The following is a 20,385-nucleotide window of genomic DNA, read 5'->3' on the forward strand; positions in this document are numbered from 1 at the left end:
CCCATTTTGTTATTTATTTTCTTTCAATTCATTCCCTATTTTAATGTACAATTCAATATGTGATCTTATGCTTGTTGTATTCTTTTGTGCAGTATTTGTCCGTGAGTTCTCACAGTGTCCGAGGTTCCTGTCAGCAATTCTTTTCCATACCATTTCCGTAATATGAATATTAGATTTGTCTCCTAGCCTAGTCAATAACCCGCCCTCGACTCAAGTCCATTACATCCAGCGGTCGACCCCGCAGATGCATTCATAAATTTTTACATGCTGTTCATTCAAAATAGGAATTTTCTCAAATATAAATTAATATTATAATATATTAGCATATTGAGCATATATAGGCATAGGTTAGATTAGGTGTTTAGGTTCTGTTGGCGATTATTTGTATTTGTAGTAAGTGGGTGAAACATTACAGCAAGGCGGTGGCATTGCTGTACTGGTGAAAGAACACCTAAATGTGAACGAAATAATGACTGCCAATCCACAGGAAGTTGACATAATAGCACTAGAGATCTGCCATGAGAATGATAAACTAATGATCATAAATGCATATAGTCCACCGCCAAGCAGCACATGGTCAAAGGAGGCGCTAGATAGTAAACGAGGTCTTATAACAATAATGAGAGAGATTATAGCGAGAGCGGATAACGATAGATCACGACTGTTGAGAGTCGGCGAATTCAACTTGAAATCCATAGACTGGGAAGCATATGAAGCTAAAACAGAAGATTTTTGGACCTGTAGATTTGTAGACCTCATCCTGGAAACATTCTTGTATCAACATGTTAAACAAGCTACGAGGATGAGGGAAGGGGATGTTCCCTCCATGCTAGATTTGATATTTACCAGGAAGGAGAAAGAGATATTTGACATTCAGTACCTTCCTCCCTTGGGTAAAAGTGACCATGTCTTTTGGGAATAAAGTATGCAATGCATTATAATCTGGAAGAAAATAAGGAGGGTTGAAGCAGTTGAAAAACCTGACTTCAGGAGAGGAAAGAAATTTTGAAAAGGGATTGCAGACAAATGTAAAACAGAAGCAGGTCTATTCTATAAATTCATAAACAACAAATTGCAGGTAAAGGATAATATTCAGAGATTGAAAATGGGAAATAGATTCACGGAAAATGAAGAGGTAATGTGTGAAACATTAAACGAAAAGTTCCAAAGTGTGTTTGTACAAAATAAAATCTTCAGGGGAACCAGACACAATAAGAATTCCAGAGAACAACATAGAGCACATAGAGGTGTCTAGAGACGAAGTGGAAAAAATGCTAAAGGAGCTAAGTAACAAAGTAGTTGGTCCAGATGGAGTTTCACCATGGGTTCTGAGAGAATGTGCACCTGAGCTCAGCATTCCACTTCAATAGATTTTTCAGGCATCCCTGTTTACAGGAGTTGTAGCTGATGTGTGGAAAAAGGCTAACATAGTTCCAATCTACAAAAGTGGAAGCAGGGAAGATCCCCCCCCCCCCCTTAATTATAGACCTGTATCATTGACAAGTGTAATAGTCAAAATATTGGAAAAAATAATTAAAACTAAATGGGTAAAACACCTGGAGAAAAACGATATAATATCAGACAGAGAGTATGGTTTTCGATCTGGAAGATCCTTTGAATCGAATTTACTCAGTTTCTATGACTGAGCCACAGAGATTTTACAGGAAAGAGATGGTTGGGTTGACTGCATCTATCTGGACCTAAAAAAGGCTTTCGACAGAGTTTCCCATAAGAGGTTGTTCTGGAAACTGTAACATATTGGAGGGGGTGACAGGTAAGCTCCTAACATGGATGAAAAATTTCCTGACAGAAAAATGAGGAAAGTAATCAGAGGCAAGGTATCTGATTGGAGGAATGTTACGAGTGAAGTACCACAGGATTCAGTTCTTGCACCGGTAATGTTCATTGTCTACATAAACGATCTACCAGTGGGAATACAGAATTATATGAACATGTTTGCTGATGATGCTAAGATAATAGGGAAGATAAGAAACCTAGATGATTGTCATGCCCTTCAAGAAGACCTGGACAAAATAAGTATATGGAGTAACACTTGGCAAATGGAATTTAATGTGAAGAAATGCCATGTTATGGAATGTGGAATTGGAGAACATAGACCCCACACAACCTATAAATTATGTGAGAAATTTTTAAAGAAGTCTGACAAAGAAAGGGATCTAGGGGTGGTTCTAGATAGAAAACTGTCACCTGAGGACCACATTAAGAACATTGTGCGAGGAGCCTATGCTACACTTTCTAACCTCAGAATTGCTTTTAAATACATGGATGGAGAAATACTAAAGAAATTGTTCACGACTTTTGTTAGACCAAAGCTAGAATATGCAGCAGTTGTATGGTGCCCATATCTTAAGAAGTACATCAACAAACTGGAAAAGGTGCAACGACATGCCACTAAGTGGCTCCCAGAACTGAAGGACAAGAGCTACGAGGAGAGATTAGAGGCATTAAATATGCAAAAACTAGAAGATAGAAGAAAAAGAGGCAATATGATCACTACGTTCAAAATAGTAACAGGAATCGATAAAATTGATAGGGAAGAATTCCTGAGACCCGGAACGTCAAGAACAAGAGGTCATAGATTTAAACTAACGAAACAATGCTGCCAGAGAAATATAAGAAAATTCACTTCTGTAAACAGAGTGGTAGACGGTTGGAACAAGTAAGGTGAGAAGGTGGTGGAGGCCAAGACCGTCAGTAGTTTTAAAGCATTATATGACAAAGAGTGCTGGGAAGACGGGACACCACGAGCGTAGCTCTCATCCTGTAACTACACTTAGGTAATTACAGTGTCACAGTAATAACATTAACAGTGACCACACAGTGTTACAGTAATAACAAGTGACCACACAATGTCACAGTAATAACATTAACAGTGACCACCCAGTGTCCTACCTTGAGGTACCTTGAGGTGCTTCCGGGGCTTAGCGTCCCCGCAGCCCGGTCGTCGACCAGGCCTCCTGGTTGCTGGACTGATCAACCAGGCTGTTGGACGCGGCTGCTCGCAGCCTGACGTATGAGTCACAGCCTGGTTGATCAGGTATCCTTTGGAGGTGCTTATCCAGTTCTCTCTTGAACACTGTGAGGGGATTGCCAGTTATGCCCCTTGTGTGTAGCAGAAGCGTGTTGAACAGTCTCGGGCCTCTGATGTTGATAGAGTTCTCTCTTAGAGTACATGTTGCACCTCTGCTTTTCAACGGGGGTATTCTGCACATCCTGCCATGTGTCACAGTAATAACATTAACAGTGATCACACAGTGTCACAGTAATAACAAAAATATTATACACGAGTTCTTACATTTCTGTGCTAGGAAGGAAATTCGTTTGGAATCGGACTAATTTATTAATCATTATTTTACAAGTAACTTATAGTTTAACCCCTGCACCGCGCACCTGTTTTTGGAAAAACCTTCATAGTGCAAATGATAAGGACATATTTTAGTTGTTTTTATAAATGGTCAGGTAAAGTTAATATCAAAATGTTTTCAAATTTAACTATTTTCATTTCAAAACACAATGAGTGATGAAAACATTAAAAACATTAAAATATAGCCTAAGTAAAAAAGATGCACAACTCTTAAAACGACATTTGTTGTTTGGCGCAGTGCAGTGGTTAATTAACTTCTATCTATCTAGAAATCTAACATCCTTCTTGTAACTCCTTTTGTATGTATCTATGTACGTACGTACGTACATATTTCCTTAAATAAACATTATTATTATTATTATAAGCAAATTGAGTCACAGAAGTTAACTAAGCTATAATACTAAGCTATACTGACAGAAGTGGATATGAATGTAAAGTGATATAAGAGAATGAATGAGTTGTAACTGATAAACATATAACAAGTGCAATTAGTAATGTAGAGGCAGCGGCCAATAAGAATAACAGTGTAACTAGGTGTGTACAAGGGTAACGTAGGCGATTAACCAGTTACTTGTTCAAGTACGTTTATTTAGACAACAAAATACATCTCAAAGAGATAGAGTAGCTTAGGCTATTTCTACCACCTTACCCCTCCCCAGCGTTACCCGTTTACAACATGTTAGCACCCAGTTAAGGAAGCCGTGTGTATCTGGTTAATTTCCCAAGTTCCCTAAACTGTAAGCAAGGTACACTAATGAAATGGGAATTGTAGCCAAATAGTTCATGTATGGTAAGTGGCAACTGCGGCACCATGCAATTAAAACAATTCATCACTGTCAGTCTCCGTGGTGTAGTGGTAAGACACTCGCCTGGTGTTCCGCGAGCGCTATGTCATGGGTTCGTATCCTGGCCGGGGAGGATTTACTGGGCGCAATTCCTTAACTGTAGCCTCTGTTTAACGCAACAGTAAAATGTGTACTTGGATGAAAAAACGATTCTTCGCGGCAGGGGATCGTATTCCAGGGACCATAGGATTAAGGACTTGCCCGAAACGCTACGTGTACTAGTGGCTCTACAAGAATGTAACAACTCTTGTATATATCTCAAAAAAAAAAAAAAAAAAAGCACATCTCACGGAGGAGACCAGCAGAGTCCCACACACTACAAAGGAGAGATATCGGAGATGACGCAGTGAAACCTGGGAGGTGGGTGAGCTGTGCGTTGTGCAGGCAGCGGCTGCGAGATTACAGGTCATGATTGATTGATTGATTGATTGGTTGATCAAGATTAAGCCACAGCAAGGGGTATGACACTGGCATGAGTAGCCCATAGATGGTAGATGTTTGTAGTGAATGTGGTCTTTGGTCGAGTACCATCTTGAAGTGTGTGTCTGGGCTCTCGGCGGAGATTGTAACTCGCGCTGACCGCTTATGTACAGGAGGGAAGTGCGCTCGCAGCCTAGCGTAAACCTATAGTCACTCGTTTCCTTCCTACAGAAACTTCCCCGTTTTGCCAAGCAGGATTATTTTCTTGTAATCTTAAGCGATCATGCTTGTGTCACAGTAATAACATTCATACAGGTGTCACAGTAATAACATTCATACAGGTGTCACAGTAACAACATTCATACAGGTGTCACAGTAATAACATTCATACAGGTGTCACAGTAATAACATTCATACAGGGTGTCACAGTAACAACATTCATACAGGTGTCACAGTAATAACATTCATACAGGTGTCACAGTAATAACATTCATACAGGTGTCACAGTAATAACATTCATACAGGTGTCACAGTAATAACATTCATACAGGTGTCACAGTAATAACATTCATACAGGTGTCACAGTAATAACATTCATACAGGTGTCACAGTAGTAACATTCATACAGGTGTCACAGTAATAACATTCATACAGGTGTCACAGTAACGACATTCATACAGGTGTCACAGTAACAACATTCATACAGGTGTCACAGTAATAACATTCATACAGGTGTCACAGTAATAACATTTAACAGTGACCACACATGTGTAAAACACCTGTACATATGCATCAGTTTAACCCATTAAACCATTTTCCTACACAGTCAAAAGTTGCTCCTTACCCATGACCCACCCACCCACCCACCCACCTGAGTTAGGGAAGAAGCCCCAGCTGTCATTTCTTTAGCATGAACATAATGTGTCACTGTTGCTGCTGACGAAGCTTGTGTGCTTCATCAATACAGCTTCGTTAGTGCAGCTTCATCACTGACATAACCAACTTTGTATATTTATAAAACTTTTGTTTAATATTTTTTAGTTATATGACCCATGTTAAACATCTTGAACTTCCTCGTCAAATACTTGGCAGCATATCATAATTATTTGTTATAAGGAATTTTCTGATAGCAAGTCTGGCATTATTTATTAAGAGGGGTTCTCGTGTTGACAGTATTCTTATAAAATAAGTCCTGACTTCCCTCCGCAAATTTTTGACAAGGACAAAAATTGCATTCAATTATTTGCAAATTATTTGCATTCAAATTGTAACAAAAAAAGTAAAAAATATATATATTTATTGGAATTGTAAATCAACGAGAGGTGAATCAAAGGACCGTCTTGTAACTATTGAATGTTGTATACTGTCTGTCACTGAGGACAGAGCAGCCTAGAGAAGGTGGTCGGCACACCATCGACAGGTCTATTCGTTTGCCTTGTTCGGGTAGAAGGTAGACACAGTAGTCGCTTCTGTATATATTTATTGACTGAGATAGCAAGGTATATATATCTGCCTAGCCGAGGTCCTTCTACTCTGAGTCTGTGAGGATAACTGAGGCTGCTGGGAGCATCGCTGATGCTCCTCTGTCTGGCATGACGTCAGAGGCCTACTTGCCTGCGATTGGTTACATTTCAACTGACATAGAATTTGAGTATAACAGGTCAGCTTAACAACAGGGTCAATGTGATTGTCTTCTCCATCCTGTGTTGTGCCGACCAGTTTTGTACTAGGCTGTAAGCTCGATCCCTTTCATATATTTTTTGTTAGCAAGTTATTCAATTATCTATATCTCTTTTGGCCAATGTGATTCTTGATAATCCCAAATATTACATAAGTTTTTTGGGGGTTAACTGGCTGTTTTATTTATATTATATATTTTATTGTGTGCATATTTTGTTGTGATTTTAATAATATTTTATTCCCTTTTCAATCTACACTGAATATGAATATACTTTTAATCTACTGCTAATATTCCTGTTCCATGGAGAGACCCTAAGCTGGGCCCGGGTTCGACCTGCCCCTCAGCCAGCTGGGTCTGGGTCCGGCTTGCCTTCTTGGCCAGTTGGACCTGGGTTCGGCCTGCTCTCTCGGCCAGCTGGGCCCGGGTTCGGCCTGTCTCCTTGGCCGCCTAGGCTGCTTTTGCCCTTATTTCACGTCTCCCTTTTTACTACAGATATTGCTAATAATTATCTGCTTCCTCGCCATGATTTTTCCTACACTCACTTCTCACATTTTCTGTCACAATTTGTACAATCCTGCAGTCTTGTAAGTGCTTAAAGATATTGAAAGTTTACTATTTTTCTTAACTGCTAGCAATGCTGATAACTTAAAAATCCATATTAAGGAAGTGAATCCTTGAAGAGGAATGAGCTTGTTATGTCTTGAAGTAATCAGTAAAGTACCGGATCATGTTCAAGTTGGCACAAAAATAGCATTTACTTGTGGTCACGTCATTACTGATTACCTGTTTCCCCCCACCGTGAAATATTTTATAGCAATCAAAATTTCCCGACTAACTCATGGATCGGTTCCTGACCCCTTGTCTTATCTGTTGCAACCTGCAGGACGTTATCAATTTCAACTGCCGATCTTTGGTGGCGTCCGTACCCTTTTTTGCCAATGCTGACCCTGGCTTCGTCTCAGAGGTCGTCACAAAACTTAAATACGAGGTCTTCTTGCCAGGTTGGTGTCCCTTAGGCCGCAGCACGAACACTTATCACTCAACTGCTGCTGCTCAGTCTGGCTCCGTTTGCAGGGTGGCCAACACGACCTGGCCCAGAAGGGGGGTGGGGGGTTGGTCTACACTATAATCTGGCCCAGAAGCAAGGGGAGTCAACACTATTTGGCCCAGGAAAGGGGAAGCTGCTCTCACCACCACAAACAGCAAAACTCAAGAGGGGAGACTTGGTCAACATTAGGAAGGGGAAAGGGGCGAGGGAATTGGTGAAAACTGCCACTAATCTCCCATGAGATATATTGGGGATGCTCAACTTCACAATCTGGCCTGGGAGGGAGAGAGGGAAAAGGGCTGCACAACATTACCACTACTACCATCATGACTATCCAGGAGGGGATGACAGGGAAGAGGTAGGGCTGCTCAACTCCAAAACAACAAAGTAACTAAACCTAGGAAGGTGGAAGTACTGTTCAACTTCACCACATTCTGTCCCGATAAGATGGATGGTAGAGAGTTGCTGAAAACCACCACAGCCTACAATGGAAGGGAGGTGCTGTTGAACACCACCACGATGACCTCGCCTGGGAGGAGCGTGGGCAGATAGCTCAACTTTTTCTCCGCTATTACAACTAAGGCCTTTAAGGGGCCTCGTAGCCTGGTGGATAGCGCGCAGGACTCGTAATTCTGTGGCGCGGGTTCGATTCCCGCACGAGGCAGAAACAAATGGGCAAAGTTTCTTTCACCCTGAATGCCCCTGTTACCTAGCAGTAAATAGGTACCTGGAGTTAGTCAGCTGTCACGGGCTGCTTCCTGGGGGTGGAGGCCTGGTCGAGGACCGGGCCGCGGGGACACTAAAAAGCCCCGAAATCATCTCAAGATAACCTCAAGATAAGAGAAGGCTGCTGTTCCTAGTATTATGTTTTCAGTCTTGAGAGCAGGAATGTGTATATTGTATGTTACCTGGAAGTATTAGACATCCCATGGTTGACAGTTGCTACCAGGCCACAAGTCGATTAAAACCCCCAACATACAACACCGCCACACCATATATGTACTGAAAAATACTCGAGGTTATCTTGAGGTTATCTTGAGATGATTTCGGGGCTTTAGTGTCCCCGCGGTCTGGTCCTCAACCAGGCCTCCACCCCCAGGAAGCAGCCTGTGACAGCTGACTAACACCCAGGTACCTATTTTACTGCTAGGTAACAGAGGCATAGGGTGAAAGAAACTCTGCCCATTGTTTCTCGCTGGCGCCTGGGATCGAACCCGGGACCACAGGATCACAAGTCCAGCATGCTGTATGCTCGGCCGACCGGCTTCCCTTCATTCCATGGATGCATAAATTTATACGCAGTAATACATACCACTCGATCCAAAACTTAGGTATAGCAAGGGGTAGTACGCTCACAAGTACACACAATTGATTTTGTTTTTATTTTAGAAAAGCAACTGCTTTACGTGTGAAGGATGAGTATAGTGCCATAACATGACAGTATTATGTAATGAAATGGGAGATGTATGAGAGATGCGGTAAGATTTAAATGGGTGAGGGAATGATATTATGAGTTATGGAATGGATGAAGTGATATGTTTACATATCACATGGATCATACATTGAAGTGATAGGTTACCCATAGTTGGAGTCAAAAAGATTGTTAGGCTTATCAAGGTTGGATAAGGCCAACTACTGATGTTGCCCAGGATGCAACCCACAACAGTTGCCTGACTCCCAGGAACCTATTTACTGCTAAGTGAACAGTATCAGCAGGTGAAAGGTAACATGGCCAAACATCTCTATCTTCCTGCAGGAAGGAAGACAGGAAGACCCAGGTGCTTCTAGTTGTGACGACTGTGGTGATCAGTGCACTACAGGACAAGTTAGTACAATGCCTGAACGGCGTTTAATGAGTGTTCAGTAAACAAAGGCTCCACATGGTAAAGGGAGATGACCAGTATTGTTGAAGGGAAGGTGCACGAGTGTTGAGTAAACAAAGGCTCCACATGGTAGAGAGAGATGACCAGTATTGTTGAAGGGAAGGTGCACGAGTGTTGAGTAAACAAAGGCTCCACATGGTAGAGAGAGATGACCAGTATTGTTGAAGGGAAGGTGCACGAGTGTTGAGTAAACAAAGGCTCCACATGGTAGAGAGAGATGACCAGTATTGTTGAAGGGAAGAGTGCAACAATGTATGAAACAAAGAGTAGGAGGGTGAGAGAGATCTTGAAAGAAAGATATTATCAAGAGGAAGTGCCAAGCCCTTAAAGGCTATACACCACCAGCAGTCACACAATATTTAAAAAGTTTATAGATATCATTCGAGTTGCCAATCTAACTAGTGACGTCAAAGGAATTTCGTTCATCGAGGATTTTATTGAGGAACACAATACACTGGGAAAGCAAAATCTCTGATAGTTTGAAAAGTTAGGACATTCTAGGAGATGCAAGATTGTTAGCAGGACAATGCAGTTCTCAACAGTAAATGCTCAGGCATTAATTGCATTTGGCCAGTATGTAACTCACATTTGATAATAAATATCTAGCAACCATCTATCCAACAGTTGCAGATTGAGTTATGAAGGAGTTTATAAATCAGAATAAGGAATTCACTTTTGAGATGTGCAACAGGCAAAAATGGCCTCTTTCGAAATTGGAACTGCAGTGTCATTAGTGCTAACACCAATATGGCTGAGAACCCAACACAACTCTTGGTGCCCTAAACCGCTAACGATGACTCATGCAGTTCCCGTGGCGCAGTGGTAAGACACTCTCCCTGCACTTCACGAGAGATTTGGCCCGGGTTCATATCCTGGTCAGGGAGGGTTGCCATTCCGTAACTGTAACCTCTGTTTACCCAGCAGTAAATGGGTACCTGGTTGTTAAACGATTTGGCGGATCGTATTTCAGGGAAAATTAGAATTAAGGACCTGCCTGAAATGCTATGAGTGCTAGTGGCTTTTCAAGAAAATAAGAACTCTTGTACATATAAATCAAAATAAAAAATGAGGTACAATGATTGTTGGATCTCATGACTACTGGATGTGAAGGAGTGAAAGATTCCTGGGCCACAAAATCACTTCAAGAGTCAACTACATAAACAAATGATTGTTGACACACAAAACGTGTTTTGAAGCATACACTATCCCATAAAATTTGGGAGACAAAATACTCACTTTTGGAGAAAGATAGCACGAAGGTATACCTTTATAAGAAAAAATAATGGATAAGCCAATGCCATCAGCAGACTTTAACTCATCCATAAATAAAGGAGGCATTTCATGGCAATAGGGTGATATAATCTAGGGGGCCTCGTAGCCTGGTGGATAGCGCGCAGGACTCGTAATTCTGTGGCGCGGGTTCGATTCCCGCACAAGGCAGAAACAAATGGGCAAAAGTTTCTTTCACCCTGAATGCCCCTGTTACCTAGCAGTAAATAGGTACCTGGGTGTTAGTCAGCTGTCACGGGCTGCTTCCTGGGGGTGGAGGCCTGGTCGAGGACCGGGCCGCGGGGACACTAAAAAGCCCCGAAATCATCTCAAGATAACCTCAAGAAGCTGTCATTGTACAGATTAAGTTTTATAAAATAGCCTCACACCTCTTAATATGCAGTACTGTACCATTACTACAAAATCCAGGTGAATCCAGTTGATAAAGTGAATGAATGCATCAACACACAAACTGCCTCCAATAATGTACCCACCTCCAAACCAAGATGACCAATGGAGTCTTGTATTGTTAAAAACACAAGAAGATTTCCAGCACATCGACATAGATGGACGAGGTGTTTAAATTCACGTCACTGTGAATTACAGTTTGACGGATGTATGAAAGAGCAAGTCATTGATTGTCTCAGTAATACTCTAACAAAGTTCATAATGCAGGTTTGTTAAAGTTTCCTTGCTTTTTAGAGCTTCCATGGCCCAGTGGTAGAGCGTCTGGATGTTATCTATACAGGGAAAGGAGGAAGATGTGTGAGGGAGGAGATCTGGAGGATGGGAGATGTCCAGCTGGTTACTGCATGTGGGAGTCTGGGGATGGGGGAAGAGGTGCAGCTGGTTACTGCATGGGGGAGTCTGGGGATGGGGGAAGAGGTGCAGCTGGTTACTGCATGGGGGAGTCTGGGGACAGGAGGAGAGGTGCAGCTGGTTACTGCATGGGGGAGTCTGGGGATGGGAGGAGATGTCCAGCTGGTTACTGCATGGGGGAGTCTGGGGATGGGAGGAGATGTCCAGCTGGTTACTGCATGGGGGAGTCTGGGGATGGGGGGAGATGTCCAGCTGGTTACTGCATGGGGGAGTCTGGGGATGGGAGGAGATGTCCAGCTGGTTACTGCATGGGGGAGTCTGGGGATGGGAGGAGATGTCCAGCTGGTTACTGCATGGGGGAGTCTGGGGATGGGGGGAGATGTCCAGCTGGTTACTGCATGGGGGAGTCTGGGGATGGGGGGAGATGTCCAGCTGGTTACTGCATGGGGGAGTCTGGGGATGGGGGGAGATGTCCAGCTGGATGGAGAGGTCTGAGGGCTACCTATGAATAATCTTGAGCTCTCTCCTTCTGCAGCCTGGCCTTGAAAATCTCAACATACTCCTTCAGGTTGACACGTGAAAGTGTCAACCTTCTCGTGTGACTGCCTGGTCTGTGTACTCTTTGTACTTGCTGCTGGCAGGCTCCACATAGCCATTACAGTCAGCCAGATCCAGTAACTCTGGTACTGTAGTTTCTGGTCAAATTTCCTCTTGAAAGCTTCCACTCTCATTCAACTATATTTCTTATACATACTGTAGTTGTTGGCAGGAAGTTAGAGAGTCATGGGGCTGATATTTACAGTGTTCTTTAATTGTGGTTACAGCATTCATGCTTTCCACTTTATTTATTTTACATTTCCTACCATATCTCTCATTCCAGTATGTTGTAATTTTATTGCACAAATTTGGAATCTGACCTTTCAGTATTTTGTGTGTTGGTGTGTTACAAGACGCACTTCTTGCAGTCCCAGTAGTCCGAGTGTTTCACTTTACTGCTTGTGGGCAGTAAAAGATCTCTCTACACACACAGAAATCACAATAGCGTGATATATCAAATGAACAAATCCACAATCCGCGAACCTATGTCCGGGATGATCCCAGACGCGCCTTAGTCGACTGCACCACGACATGGTTCGAACCCTCATCACGGCCCTTGTGGATTTGTTCAAAAAAACTTTCTGTTTTTGTAGGTATGCTTTCTCGAATGCACGACAAGAAAATGTGAGGAACAAATAATATTCCATCCAAGATGGCACCAGTTCTTTGAAGAATATGATCATAGGTGTTGCATCACATGCTTTTAATGTTCTCAAACCCCCTGGTTGATACCTGGTTGATACCTGGTTGATACCTGGTTGATACCTGGTTGATGGGGTTCTGGGGGTTCTTCTACCACCCTCTAATTTTCCTGGCTGTTGCTGTTATTAGGTCTTCTGCCATTATTATTCCAATATTTTTGACCTGCGCACTCCTGTGTATGATGGGAACTGACATTTCTTATATACTCATTTCAAGTTTTCAGGTTTTTTTATTTTCGATACCGAAGTAATTGGAATTTGTTAATGTTGAGTATCATATTGTTTTCCATTGCCCATTGGAAGTGTTGTCGATATCAGATTGCAATTTTTCTGTCTTCTGCTGTGGCAATTTTCATACTTGGTGAATTCTACCAAAGGTGTGGGTTCTATGTCCCTCTATATCTACTATAAGAATAAGAGCAATGGTGCAAGAACGTACCTTCTGGGACTCCACTTCATGCAATACACAGACTGGAGTTGATTTGATTTACAGCTACTCTGCAATATGTTAAAAATGTTAAATCTGTCTCCATACGTTGTCTGTTATCCCCTTTGCTTTTATTTTACGGCCTATTACTCCATGGTCACACTTATTAAATGATTATGAAAATTTGTGTATACAAATTCTGCATATTGGTTTGTTTCTAATGCTTCTGTAATTTTGTTGTAGTGATAAAGTAACTGGCAAAGACTTGACCTTCTTGACCTGTTAACCTAGGTTGTATACCTATTTTTTCCATACAAATTTTTAGTTGATTTCTTAGAATGATTTTTAATGTGTGTGACACATATGGAGAGTCTGTGGGAGGGAACTGCAGCTGATCACTGGATGACACGGGTCAGTTGGAAGGGAAGATGCAGCTGATCACTGGATGACACGGGTCAGTTGGAAGGGAAGATGCAGCTGATCACTGGATGACATGGGTCAGATGGAAGGGAAGATGCAGCTGATCACTGGATGACACAGGTCAGGTGGAAGGGAAGATGCAGCTGATCACTGGATGACATGGGTCAGGTGGAAGGGAAGATGCAGCTGATCACTGGATGACACGGGTCAGGTGGAAGGGAAGATGCAGCTGATCACTGGATGACATGGGTCAGGTGGAAGGGAAGATGCAGCTGATCACTGGATGACACAGGTCAGGTGGAAGGGAAGATGCAGCTGATCACTGGATGACATGGGTCAGGTGGAAGGGAAGATGCAGCTGATCACTGGATGACATGGGTCAGGTGGAAGGGAAGATGCAGCTGATCACTGGATGACACGGGTCAGGTGGAAGGGAAGATGCAGCTGATCACTGGATGACACGGGTCAGGTGGAAGGGAAGATGCAGCTGATCACTGGATGACATGGGTCAGGTGGAAGGGAAGATGCAGCTGATCACTGGATGACATGGGTCAGGTGGAAGGGAAGATGCAGCTGATCACTGGATGACACGGGTCAGGTGGAAGGGAAGATGCAGCTGATCACTGGATGACACAGGTCAGGTGGAAGGGAAGATGCAGCTGATCACTGGATGACATGGGTCAGGTGGAAGGGAAGATGCAGCTGATCACTGGATGACACGGGTCAGGTGGAAGGGAAGATGCAGCTGATCACTGGATGACATGGGTCAGGTGGAAGGGAAGATGCAGCTGATCACTGGATGACACAGGTCAGGTGGAAGGGAAGATGCAGCTGATCACGGGATGACATGGGTCAGGTGGAAGGGAAGATGCAGCTGATCACGGGATGACATGGGTCAGGTGGAAGGGAAGATGCAGCTGATCACTGGATGACACGGGTCAGGTGGAAGGGAAGATGCAGCTGATCACTGGATGACACGGGTCAGATGGAAGGGAAGATGCAGCTGATCACTGGATGACATGGGTCAGGTGGAAGGGAAGATGCAGCTGATCACTGGATGACACGGGTCAGGTGGAAGGGAAGATGCAGCTGATCACTGGATGGACACGGGTCAGATGGAAGAGAAGAGTTGGTAACACTTCATGAAAGCCACACAATCAGCTCAACATCTGAGACTGTGAAGAATGACAGGAATAATGTCTTAACACACACCCTGGTTAATATAGGCTCTGTCATGAGACAATGTGATGTGTAATGATGAGAGAGAGAGAGAAGAATAGGGAGAGTTTGTCATCACGATATCAGCATGAAGTCTAGAGCAACCATTGTGTTGGACGCTTCCAATACTAGGCTGAAGAAACTATCTTCAATACGTTTAAACGAGTTGCATCTTGTGCAACAGCCCATCCTCCTGTTTAGACAGTACTTATGGTAAATAGTACTTATGGTTTAGATAATACTTATGGCACTATGGCCAGTGCAGTTTGCACACACAGTGGCTGATGATTCTCTCTGGCTGGCTGTTTGTTGTGTGTCCTCGAGGATTCTGGCTGGCTGTTTGTTGTGTGTCCTCGGGGATTCTGGCTGGCTGTTTGTTGTGTGTCCTCGGGGATTCTGGCTGGCTGTTTGTTGTGTGTCCTCGGGGATTCTGGCTGGCTGTTTGTTGTGTGTCCTCGGGGATTCTGGCTGGCTGTTTGTTGTGTGTCCTCGGGGATTCTGTTTTTCTTTTGTGGCGTTTTTGCTTTTTGTTTACGTAGGAGGTCTGCCTAGCTTCTTATTAGGCAAGCCTGGGTTGTGTTGGTGGTGGTCCTCTGTTGTCCCCAAGGTTTCACGGCTGCTGCGGGTGGTAAGTTTGCCTGCTGACACACTACCAGTTCTACTGGCTTAGCTAGCTCAGTGCCTGGGCTTCCTGTAGGGCTTACTCACCCTACTGGGCCTGGGAAACCCATTTGGGCTCGGGGGTACCATGGATGCGTCTTCCGAGTTTTCTCTCGCCTTGTGCAAAGTTGAAGGTTGTTCGTCACCCCTGCCTCAGGGAGATGATCTTCCGAACTATCTCCGTCATGCTGCCTGTTGGGTCGGTGACATCTTCGACCCGGAGTCTTGCGGGTCTTGTTCCCTGCTTGTATTTCATATTCCTCCTTTCTTGTCTGTTGATCTCTGGAATTTGGTGGGGAGTGCATTGCATGCTCGATTCTTCTTATTGCAACGGTCCTGGTTGGTTGCCCGATTGGAGGGCTCAGAGCTGCCCCGCTTGGGTCTCGAGACCAGATTTTAGGGGTGTGGTTTGCCCTGTTCCTTCCTCCCTGCTTCCGGCTCCGAAACGTTTTGGGTTTGGGAGTCAGGAGGGGGTTTAGTTTGGGATGAGGCTCGGGGGGGCTTTGAGGACTGCCCCTTCCAATTCGGGCACGGAGGAGCTTGGATGTTTTTACGAGTAAAAAAAAAAAATATGACTTTTCCTGTGGTTCGAATTACATGTATTGCACATTAAATTATGGTGCTTTTCGTACCCCTGATACCAAAAGCACCGAGTATCAAAATACTCTTTTGGTATGGCATTTTCGACATAAGGATCATTTTATCCCAAAACAATACATTTTTAATACACATTGTGAGTCTTCTCCACCGGCAAAGGTGGTAGGTAGGGCTCACCCCCAGGTTCATTTCAAGGTGCCCTTCGGTTCCTCGGATTTGTCTTTTGGATTTTTCTTTCTCTCTGCTTCCCCTGGGGAGGTTTTGTTTGAGTTCGATTCCTTTTACACTGATCAGGTGTGTAACGAGGTTCAAGTGTCTTCCTTGCTGGCAGCATGCCTCGACAACTGGTTGGTGTGGGCTCCATGCCGGTCTGCTTGTCTGCTGGCCAAGGTTCTTGTTATTTCCCAGCTTGTCGGGTTCGGGTTCTTAGTACCTTGGCAGAAGTTCCAGTTGGTTCCGTCCCAGATTCGGCTTGGCGGGCTTAGTGTGGAGTTCTTGGACTGCGTCCCTTTCTCTCCCTCCTGCGGCTTTACTCCGGTTGCGGTCCAGCCTTATGCTGTTTTGATGGGGACCTAGGTCACTTGGCAGTTGCTCGAGCAGCTGTGCTGGAGCCTGCACTTTGCCCTGCTGGTTTATCCGTGAGGCAGGGTTTGGCTTCAGAGGCTGCTCTGGTATCTTTAGGGTGGTCTTTTTTGCCGCTCTTGCAACCATCTTTACGTGGTTTGCTGCATCTCTGGCTTCCTCTTCGGGTATTGGGGTTCAATGCCATGGCGCCTTCCTCTTCCCTCACTCGATATGTTCACGGACTCTCTCGGTTGGGGCTTGTGACCAGTGTTCAGCTGTCCGGCCATGGACGTTGGGGGCTGTTCTTACGTCGGGCTCACAGCACAGTGCTGGAGTTTGCAGCAGTGTGGTAGGCACTGTAATGGATTTGGCTTCCTCTGGTTTTGGTGCTTAGGCTCCATTCAGACTGCTCCCCCGTGGTTCACTGTCTCCACTGGGTGGGGGAGGGGGAGGGTCGGTCTGTGGCTCTTTGGGGCTGGTTGCTTCGGGTAGCTCTTCTGTTAAGTTCTCTGGGTTTAGCCTCCGTGCTGTTCTCTGTCAAGGAGGGTCCAAAGTCCTGGCAGATGTCCTGTCGCACTTCATTCCACAGAGTGGATGGTCGACAACGCTTTCTTCCTTTGGCTTGTTGGACGTACAGGAGCCAGGAGGTAGACCTCTTCGATGTGGTTTCAATGTCTCCCATTGTACGTGGAGTGGTGGTGTTCCCCAAATGTGAGGCCTCGCGGTGGACGCTTTTCAGCAGGACTGGTTGCGGTGGGGGTTTCCAGTACATCTAACCCCTGGTCCGCCTGTTGATTTGGGTCCTATCTCGGCTCAAATCCTATCAGGAGAATGTGATTCTCCTGGCCCCATTAGAGCCGACCCAGCCTTGGTTTCAGGCGTTGCTTGTTCGGTGTCAGAACCTTGTAGATTTTCCGTTGTTCCGCATCTTTAAGTAGGTCGAGCCAGTGTGATACCTCATTGGTTCGGCTTACTCTTCCGCTCTTCGCATCGAAGTTTTTTGACGCGGGTGTATTGCTCTTTGTATGGTGATCAGGTGGCTTCTTTGATGGTATCCTTCCTGTGGTCTTCATCTCGGCGACAGTAATAAGTTTCTTGGCGGTCTTTCCACCATTTCTTTTCCCTTCGTGGGATTTTGTCGGTGTTGGTTAAGGCTGTCTTGCCCTTATTTTTCTGGCTTTTTCTGGATTGGCATCTTCCGCCTCATACTGTCGCCTCTTAGCATGCGGCATTGGCAGAGCTGCTGCAGCTTGTGTTTAGAGTGGATGTCACTTATACTCCATTCCGTAAGCACTCTTTCACCTCCAGCCTGCTCATGCTTCGCCTGAGCCATCGTGGTCTTTGGGCCGGATACTTTCCTTTTTTTCTTCTCCTTGATTCGGGATTGCTTTGGGAGAGCCTTGGTTTGGTTGGCTTTGGCCTCTGTGGGTTGGGTTGGGGAGCTTTATGCTCTTCTCTGGCGCCGGGGGTTTCAGTTCGTTTGGTAATAGTGTTTTTTTTTGTTCATTTGCAGCCTTTCTCTTCTTTCCTGGGGAAGAATGAGACAGCTGGCTTTCGGAGGGGTCCGATGGTTGCGGAGGCGTGGTTGGTTGGGCCGGGGGTGTATCATGTGTTGTGTTCAGTGGGGGCTTTACGTTGCTACCTATGAGCTACTGGTTCAAGTTCTGGTGGATGTGCATTGGGTGCATCCGGTTCCCTGGTTCCCTGTTCCAGGGCTTGTGTGTCTCAAGTTGTCAGTGGCGTCATTAAGTCTAGCCAGCCTGTGGTCTACCCATGATGTACGGGAGTATGCTGCTCATGCTGCTCTTGCTGCTCGACATGTGACATTCGGACGCGAGGGTTTTGGAGGTCGAACGGGGTCCTGGACACCAGGTATCGCGTGAACATACCGGGCCCTCTCCAGCCTTGTGTTGTGTTGGGGTGACTGTCGCAGCTGTCGGTCTTTTCTTCGCCTTGAGACCTGTGGTGCTGCCACCTCCCGGGTGAGTCCCTATTTTTTACTTCTCTGTGGGTAGTTAACTTCAGGAAGCCGACGGGGCTCCCCACAGAAAACCAACGCTGAATGTAATGAAAAGCCATTTTCTGGGTGAGCCCCGGAGCTCCCTGACATCATCCCTCCCTCCGGTCGGCAGTTTTCATCTTTGAAGAACTGGACTGGTGGGCTGCCGGCTCCCTCTCTCCCCCTTCTTTAACACCTGGTTGATACCTGGTTGATACCTGGTTGATGGGGTTCTGGGAGTTCTTCTACTCCCCAAGCCCGGCCCGAGGCCAGGCTCGACTTGTGAGAGTTTGGTCCACCAGGCTGTTGCTTGGAGCAGGAGAGCTAGTCGGATGAAATGTTGCTTGTTTGTTTTCTTTGCGAGGGAGTTCTTTTGCTATGTTCAGACGTAGGTCGCAATTTTCACCAGATTGTGGTCTGTTTTGTTTCGCTAATCTTTCTGGTGCCCTCCCCAGTTGATGGCAAATTATGACATACTTTAAATATAAAGTGCTCATAGGCCATTGCTCCCTGCACCTCTCTGAGGGGACCAGGTTCTGGCTCATGGTTCCTGGTGGGCATAAGGACTCATGTGACTGATGACCCAAAATTAATATAGCACATATCAGGTCAGATAGCTTCAGGGATCCTCCGGGGTTCATCCAGAAAATGGCATTACATTCAACACTGGGTTTTTTTTCCAGATTATAAAGTTAAAAGTACCAAATTCTACTATCTAGTTGTCCATTATGTCTATATATGTACGATGGTGAACATAGTTACAAAAAGTACTTCAGGCTCTAAACAGGAGGATGCAGTGTATGCACACAATCATATTTTGCTGCTACAGTATATTTGATAAAAATTTTAGATGAAATATTTGCTGCATGCATTATTACTTATAATTAGGTACCTGTATCTGCTAATGCATCTAGCTAAACACAAACAAATAAAAGACAAGAAAAATGCATTCAAAGTTGTGTAACTTAGTACCATATGTCAGTAACCAGAAACACTTTCCAGGTGAAATTTAGTGTAATTGTAGCTTAAAGTACGTAAAACCATAAATATGCAAGTCTCTCATGGTTTCGTGCCCATCAGAAGCAAGCTGGGTGAGGGAGTCGGTGAGTCCTGAACTCATGGTGATGCAATTTGCAGATTCATATATGCATTAGTGTGCATATATAACAGTTATATACATATATAACAGTTATATACATATATAATAGTTATATACATATATAACAGTTATATACATATATAACAGTTATATACATATATAACAGTTATATACATATATAACAGTTATATACATATATAACAGTTATATACATATATAACAGTTATATACATATATAACAGTTATATACATATATAACCTTTCTTTAACCGAAAGGGGAGGGGGCATACCTTGTAATGAAAGAGTGGGGATGGGGGAGGATACCTTCCATTTAAAGAGCAGTAATTTTTATTTATGGAAAACAAAATATAAATGGCATGTCTTCAAATATAAGAGTGAATTCACTTGCACTATATAAAATTACTGTGAAGTGTGGGATTCAAACAAACAAGTAGAGTATTATGTTGGCATCACATATTTACAACACATAAAGACATAATACTGATATGGAATTAATTATCAAGTGATAATTAATCACTTGATAATTAGTGATTATGAAACTATATGAGTGTTTAGTGATTATGAAACAATATGAAATGAAACTATACGATTACACAGATTTTCCATGGTGAGGAGAGCAAAACGAAGATAAACCCCTAACAGCAATAAGGTCGGCGCGTCATCGTGTAGCTCAAAACAAGCCGGGGAGCCGGTCGGCCGAGCGGACAGCACGCTGGACTTGTGATCCTGTGG

General features: G+C 44.2%; 1 protein-coding gene across 10 annotated transcripts in view; it reads left to right on the forward strand.

Moving 5' to 3' along the window:
* The window catches only part of Ih (hyperpolarization activated cyclic nucleotide gated potassium channel Ih), a 359,520-nt gene that overhangs the window by 324,165 nt on the left and 14,970 nt on the right, over positions 1–20,385 (forward strand). For 6 of the 10 annotated variants that reach the window (XM_069316752.1, XM_069316754.1, XM_069316757.1 and 3 more), the window contains one exon: positions 7,215–7,332. The exons of the other annotated variants lie outside the window; for them this stretch is intronic. In XM_069316752.1, the coding sequence (XP_069172853.1) occupies positions 7,215–7,332 (118 nt within the window). The remainder of the gene's footprint in view (positions 1–7,214; positions 7,333–20,385) is intronic. 10 annotated transcript variants of the gene reach the window in all.

This window comes from Procambarus clarkii, chromosome 85 (genome assembly GCF_040958095.1).
Source record: "Procambarus clarkii isolate CNS0578487 chromosome 85, FALCON_Pclarkii_2.0, whole genome shotgun sequence".
Taxonomy (NCBI): Eukaryota; Metazoa; Arthropoda; class Malacostraca; order Decapoda; family Cambaridae; genus Procambarus; species Procambarus clarkii.